At 39.2% G+C, this 7,933-nt stretch overlaps 1 protein-coding gene across 1 annotated transcript in view; it reads left to right on the forward strand.

The window, feature by feature from the left end:
* The window catches only part of Dcdc1 (doublecortin domain containing 1), a 361,410-nt gene that overhangs the window by 298,732 nt on the left and 54,745 nt on the right, over positions 1-7,933 (forward strand). Inside the window, 1 exon segment of the mRNA XM_029468240.1 lies at positions 3,129-3,297. Coding sequence (XP_029324100.1) covers positions 3,129-3,297 — 169 coding nt within the window.

Genomic DNA, 7,933 nt, shown 5'->3' on the forward strand with positions numbered 1-7,933 from the left:
GGGTGGGTAGGGAAGTGGGGGGCGCTATGGGGGACTTTTGGGATAGCATTGGAAATGTAATTGAGGAAAATATGTAATAAAAAATATTAAAAATAAAATTTTAAAAAAAGTGAAAAAAAAATTTTTGCTGTCAGAATTTTGCTGATAGTCTCTTGTGAGGCCATACCAGTGCCTGGCAAATATAGAAGTGGATGCTCATAGTCATCTCTAGGATGGATCACAGGGCCCCCAATGGAGGAACTAGAGAAAGTACCCAAGAAGCTGAAGGGGTCTGCAACCCTATAGGTAGAACAACAATATTAACTAACCAGTACCCCAGAGCTCTTGTCTCTAGCTGCATATGTAGCAGAAGATGGCCTATTCAGCCATCATTGGGAAGAGAGGCCCCTTGGTCTTGCAAACTTTATATGCCCCAGTACAGGGGAACACCAGGGTCAAGAAGTGGGAGTGGGTAGATTTGGGAGCAAGGCAGGGGAAGGTTATAGGGAACTTTTGGGATAGCACTTGAAATATAAATGAAGAAAATATCTAATAAAAATTGTTAAAAAATAAAGAGAATGGTAGTATACATAATATATATATTAATATATTATGTATGTATATATATAAATATATATACACAACAATACTTACTAAGAAAACTTGGATAAAATAATATTAAGAATAAAAGATATATATCTCTGATTATATAATAATTATGTATTATATAAATATAATAAAGGAATACTACAAATATCCCTTTAATATATATGTTCAATACATAGTTATATTACACATATAATATATATGAATATAATAAAGAGGTACTATAAATAAAGGGATATAAATAACTTGGTTAAACACTTAAATTTTTGGACAAAAAGTAGTATGTTAAAAGGAGTCAAGAAGAGACCAGAAGGGATGGTGAAGTGGCTCAGTGGGTAAAAGTATTTGCCACCAAGACACATGACCAGAGTTCCATTCCCAGGACACATACGATACAAAAGAACAGAACTGATCCTGGTAAGTTGTTCTCTGATCTCTAGCATACTGTTGCACACCCAATACTCACATCCACAGTGTCCTCCCAACAAAAAAGCAAATCCTAGTTAAAAAGAACGACAAACCAGCATGGTCCACCAGCCATGGAAAAAGTTAAAAGTTAAGTCTCCCCACAAGTACATCATGACCAATTTACTGATTCATTTTTACCAAACCCAGAAGAAACAAATAATTCAGAATTCAAAAACAAAGAAATGTCTTCCAATTAACTTCACAAGGCTAAGGAAACATTGGTGCCACCCTCGATGAAGAAAATATAAGGTCTTTATATGTTAATTCCCATTGCAAATATTTGCAAACATCCTAAGGAAAATATTAGTGAGTTGAGTTCAGCAATCTATAGGCATTGCAGTACACCATGGCTAGTTTGAATGAATGCCATTTGACCTTTAACCAGGAATGTAAGCTTAGTTTACAACAGGAAAATTAGTTAATGTGATTGATGCACAGATGACGCAAACAAGCAATATCAACACAAGTACACTCAAAGGAGAGGTCCACGGAATAACACACACCTTTCACTTTACTGAGATTCTTTAGACCAAAGTTCAACTATTCTCCATGCTATACTCTGTCTCTGAGCTACCATCATACCCCATCTCACATCCTAAAAACACATCAAACTGGGAATTCCTTACTCGTACATAGAATGTTTAAATCCCAAACAAATTTTGAGAGGCTGACTTAAATGTGCATGAAATGTCAGAGGGCCAGCAAAAGCTGATACACAGAGAAGAACAAAATGGAGGAGCCTGCCCTATGGGATATCAAGATTTACCTGGTAGAGTGTCACCAGACATGACGATACTGCCCATGGCAGACAAACTGATGTGCCGAAGAGAATGGAACTCACAAGACCTGTATGGAATTATGACATTTTCTTCAGAATGGACATTACAGATGGATGGGAAATGCTACCATGTAGTTGGGAGGAAAGAAGCAAAAATAACAGGAAGTAAAGGGAAGGAGGGGTGGGAAGGAACTTGGATTTTGCTGAATATCATCTTTGATCACTGTTTCTTCTGTTTACTCTTCTCCATTTCATCTCTGTGGATAGCAATTTTATTCCACGATCAGCCCAGCTGTGCTCAAGGATCTATTCTTGCTTTCTTTATTTCTCACACATTATGTTGACTAATCTTCATACCTGTTATGCACACCCTATCAATCCTTTGCCTCACTAAGGCCAGCATTCTTATCAATGGAGCTGTACCCCAGCACCCAAACAAGTGAAATATCCCAACTGTATTCACACAGTATTGCAACTATACCCTAAGGCTTCGGGACTGTGGTGTGGCCTAGCTGTATAAGGCTCTCCCTCCTCTTGTGAGATCCCCTGTGGCTCCTTCTTTCATTACTGTAAGGTTCCAGTTGATTTCCAAATAAGTTCCTGGTGTTACAGAATATCATGTATATTCTATATTCATGGTAGTATAGAATATCCTGTTCAATTTATAGATTTATTTCTGTGCCTAAAATAAATAATTAGTAAATATTTGAAGAATGTATAAATATTTGAAGTATGTATATGAGTAAAAGTATAGGTGAATAAACATAAAGTCACTAAATCACACAATGCAAATGTCATCTTACGTCTTCGCCTTATTCTGCTCGTAAATATCCCCTCAATGTGGTCTTCCTTGACATTTTGATCCAGTTTAAGATGATATTATTTCAGACTATTGTAAAATTCCTTTTCACACATTCTTCCTTTCTAAAACCACTTCATTCAGAAGCAAAACCAAAGATACTTGCGGTTAATTCACTTCTACTTTTCTAGAATGTTCCTTTTCACTTTTTAGAGTGTTTCTTTCCTTTGATACTTAAAAAAAAATCAATTTTAAATAAAACGTTAGATGTTTTTTAAAAAGTGACCAATTACAAACTAAGAAAAATCAGTAAATTTCTTCCTCTGTGAAACAAACAAATAACAACAACAAAAACCACATACAAACAAAACCTAGAACTCTTTGGAGTAGCTCAGATATCCCATAAATGTATGCAGAATGACTGAAGCACTAGAGGCACAACCACTCATATTATTTATTGCTCTTATATTTTTCATGTCTTCCTGAAGGAATGTGACCGGCCAGTAGAAGGACTGTTGGACACAAACAGCTCTCCCATGAAGAGGATGGCAAGTAAGATACCAGATCTGCATGTCCCTATGCGACTCCGAGTTCTAAGGAATGGAGAGAAGAAAAACATCAGACCCCTGGTGATTGGCCCGGACATCTCACCTGGATGGAAATCACAGTAAGAGCAACACCCTGTTCACACTCACCATTCAGAACACTTTTCAGGTTTTATAGATGAGTCTCTCCTCCATCCTCAGTGGTTTCTGGAGGAAATATATACTTATTTATAAAAAGGGCCCTAATTAAAGATGAAAACATACACACTATTTTACTTAGTTCCTATATCAGGTCCTTAAATTGATCTCTTCTCTTTTCGTCTAAACTCAAACTAGAGGAGTAAGTCAGAAATGAGTGGAAGTGTAAACAGCTCTCTATATTTTCAATGAGCACTCTTGAGTTTTACTAGTCTGCACAGAAATGAATGAACTCAAAAAACGTGCTTATTAAATTTAGTTTTTAAATTGCTTAGTTGTTGTAGTAATTATTCTTACATCTTTGGGATAATAAACACAGTTCTCTGAAGTACTAGGAAAGCAATGATCTGTAGTTGAAAGTCACCCTGGATTCAAATAAAACCATTCCAAACATCACATATTTCTCTACCACTAGAGACAAATCACCTGCTGTATGTTTCTATTTTACGACAAAGGGAATCTCGGATTGCTGAAAAGCTTTGATGGAAAGAATGAGTTAAACACGTTGTTTCTCATATAATTACCAGCAAGGTTACCTCCTGACCCTTCTTCTGAGATATTTAGGATATCTGAGGCTGCTGATAATAGTTTAATATTACTCTCTTCACATCGATTAAATATACTTCATACATCACTGAACAATGAGTAACATTCAGATTGGCTGTCCACTGAACTGCCTGTAAAGATGATAAAGTAAAGAATTAATCTTCAAAGTAAAGTCAAGCCTGAAATTGAAATCTTTGACGCATACATCTCATAATTAGCTCATTCTGCTTGATGGAAGATGAGGGGCCAATGCCCTTAAAAAGGGTCTGACTTCTTCCAAACACCCCAAGTTAACACCTCATCTCTCCTTCCTACATTTATTCCTTTTTTTCTTAGTTTTTGTCTTTAACTGTAATTATAAGTTATACACAGGTAACATCCTATCACCTTATGTTTAAAGTGCTCAGCTCAGTCAAGGAATTCAAAAGTATTTAGAGAGGTTGGCAAATTTGAACAACTATCCTGGCAGAGAGTGTCTGAATGCTCTGCTCACAGAATGTGTTCTGATTTATCAAGCCTTCCGACATTAGAGAGCCACTTTGTTCACTACCTGAATTACTTTTGCCCAAATAATTAAAATACGGGGGCACCAACTTAACAAGAAAACCCTTCCAAACAGAGATGAATGTTCCTTTGCTGATTGAGACAGTTTTGTGCAGGATCATCTATAGCAAAGCCCCAGCTGTGTGGAGATGCTGGTTTAAAAAAAAAAGAAGAAGAAGAAGAAAGGCTTAAATAGAAGTATCCACACTTTGGTCTTCTTTCCTCTTGAGTTTCATGTGTTTTGTGAATTGTATCTTGGGTATTCCAAGTTTCTGGACTAATATCCACTTATTAGTGAGTGCATATCATCTGTGTTCTTTTGTGATTAGATTACCTCAGTCAGGACGATATCCTCCAGATCCATCCATTTGCATAAGAATTTCATAAATTCATTGTTTTTAATAGCTGAGTAGTACTGTATCCATTCCTCTGTTGAGGGATATCTGGGTCTTTCCAGCTTCTGGCTATTATAAATATGGCTGCTACGAACATGGTAGAGCATGTGTCCTTATTACATGTTGGAGCATCTTCTGGGTATATGGCGAGGAGTGGTATAGCTGAGTCCTCAGGTAGTATTATGTCCAATTTTCTGAGGAACCACCAAACTGATTTCCAGAGTGGTTGTACAAGCTTGCAATCCCACCAGCAATGGAGGAGTGTTCCTCTTCCTCCACATCCTCGCCAGCATCTGCTGTCACCTGAGTTTATGATCTTAGCCATTCTGATTGGTGTGAGGTGGAATCTCAGGGTTGTTTTGATTTGTATTTCCCTGATGAGTAAGGATGTTGAACATTCTTTAGGTGCTTCTCAGCCATTTCGTATTCCTCAGTTGAGAATTCTTTGTTTAACTCTGTACCCCATTTTAATAGGGTTATTTGTTTCTCTGGAGTCTAACTTCTTGAGTTCTTTGTATATATTTGATATTAGCCCTCTATCGGATTTAGTATTGGTAAAGATCTTTTCCAAATCTGTTGGTTGCCTTTTTGTCTTATTGACAGTGTCCTTTGCCTTACAGAAGCTTTGCAGTTTTATGAGGTCCCATTTGTCAATTCTTGATCTTACAGCACAAGTTATTGGTACTTCAACCTTCTTAGAAGGGAGAACAAAATACCAAGGAAGGAGTTAAAGAGACAAAGTTCAGAGCAGAGACTGAAGACCATCCAGTGACTGCCCCACCTGGGGACCCATCCCATATACAACCTTCAAACCCAGACACTATTGTGTATGCCAACAAGAGCTTGGTGACAGGAGACTGATATAGCTGTCTCCTGTGAGGCTCTGCCAGTGCCTGAAAAATACAGAAGTGCTCACAGTCATCCATTGGACAGAGTACAGGGTCCCCAATGAAGGAGCTAGAGAAAGTACTCAAGGAGCTGAAGGGGTCTGAAGTCCCATAGGAGGAACAACAATATGAACTACCCAGTACCCCCAGAGCTCCCTGGGACTAAACTACCAAACAAAGAAAACACATGCTGGGACTCATGGCTCTAGCTACATATGTAGCAGAGGATGGCCTAGTCAGTCATCAATGGAAGGAGAATCCCTTGATCCTGTGAAGGTTCTATGCCCCAGTATAGGGGAATGCTAGGGCCAGGAAGCAGGAGTGGGTGGGTTGGTGAGCAGGGGTAGGGGTAGGTGATGGGGGTTTCAGAGGGGAAAACAGGAAAGGGGATAATATTTGAAATGTAAATAAAGAAAATACCTAATAAAAGATAAATAGAAGACTCCCAGTAGAGGAATAAAGACACCAACCCACCAACAATCAACCCAAAATGTACCCTGCCTACAAGATGTGCAAAGACAAAGATGGAGCAGAGGCTGAGGGAAGGGTCAACCAGTGACTGGCCCAAATTGAGACCCATCCTATGGGCAAAAACCAATCCCTAACACTATTAGTACTGTTATGCTAGGAGACAGGAGCCTGTCATAACTGTCCTCTGAGAGTTTGACCTAGCAGCCTATGGAAACAGATGCAGAGATTCACAGCCAAACATTAGACAGAACTTGAGGAGTCTTGTGGAAGAGTTGGGGGAGAGGATTGATGGACCTGACAAGGAGAGGGCCTCCATAGAAAAACCAACTGAGTCAACTAACCTGGACCTTTAGGGTTCTCAGAGACTGAATCACCAACCAAAGAGCAAGCATGGGCTGGACCTAGCCCCCACCCCTGCAAATATGTAGCAGATGTGCAATCTTCATGCAGGTCTCCCAACAACTTAAGCAGGGCCTGTCTCCAAACCCTTTGCCTGTCTGTGAATCCCATTCCCCTAACTGGGCCACCTTATCTGTACACAGTGGAAGAGGAGGCAGCTAGTCCTGTAGTGACTTGATGTGCCTGAGTGGTGGTGATATCCAGGGGTGGGGGGACTCTGCCTTCTCAGAGAAGGGGAGAGAGGGATGGGGAATGGGCTGTGAGTATGGGGACTAAGAGTGGGGCTTCAATCAGGATGTAAAGTGAATAAATACATAGATAAATAAATGAAACAAACAAAGTAACAGAAAAGAGACAACTAACTTGAGAGCATGGTCATGTGGCCCATCTCCAGAAGGGACACATTGGAGTCTGTCTAATGGCATACCAATGTTTGACAGATTATTGTGCTTCCTTTAAGAGACTGAAGAAAAATATTTTTCAAAAGGAAAGATTCTATTAATGCCTGGAATACTTTGCTTTCATTAACATGAAATGAATTTGTTTATTTATAAAAAGTTGAGCTATTGTGACTGTATACATACACACACACACACACACACACACACACACACACACACACACACACACACACATACACATACACACACTTATATATGTATATATGCTAGAATAATGACAGAAATTCATTTTAGCACTGTCCTGCTCTGGCCACAAGCATGGACTTCAGCCATGCAACAACTTGGATGGTTTTGAGGGTTTGCTATTGGTATTAGTTTCAGCATCTACAAAGCCAGAGGACAGCGCCTGCCTCTCTGTATCATGGTCACCTGCTGTCCTGTTGGTTCCTCACTCAGTATGTGTGCTGCCTGCTCTGTCACATCAAAGATTAAAGCATTAGAGAGCTCCTTTAATGCCACCATTAAAGGCCTCCAGTAGGTGCCAAAGCAATGCTCACAAATGAATGGTTAACTGCATTTGATCTGCTTTTCATTTCCTAAAATGCATCATTAAAATGGAACAAAAAAATCTTCACTGACTTGAAAATTGGAATAAAGGAATATTCCAATCAAACATTCTTATTCTGATCATCATTGTTTAAAATTTGTTTAGGTATAGATTCATAGTGGAAATAAACAAAAAATTACAGGGAATATTTATGTCATCTCTTGTTAAGGCCCACGAGTCACCTCACAAACCACACAGATGCCAGTCTCAGTCTGACTGGGACAGTTTATTGAACACACATCCCAAGACTTCGGGCTCATAGACAGGCACTGGAGGCGCCGCCAGCTGGAGGCGCCCTGACTCAAGCTACT

The sequence above is a fragment of the Mus caroli genome, chromosome 2 (assembly GCF_900094665.2).
Source record: "Mus caroli chromosome 2, CAROLI_EIJ_v1.1, whole genome shotgun sequence".
NCBI lineage: Eukaryota > Metazoa > Chordata > Mammalia > Rodentia > Muridae > Mus > Mus caroli.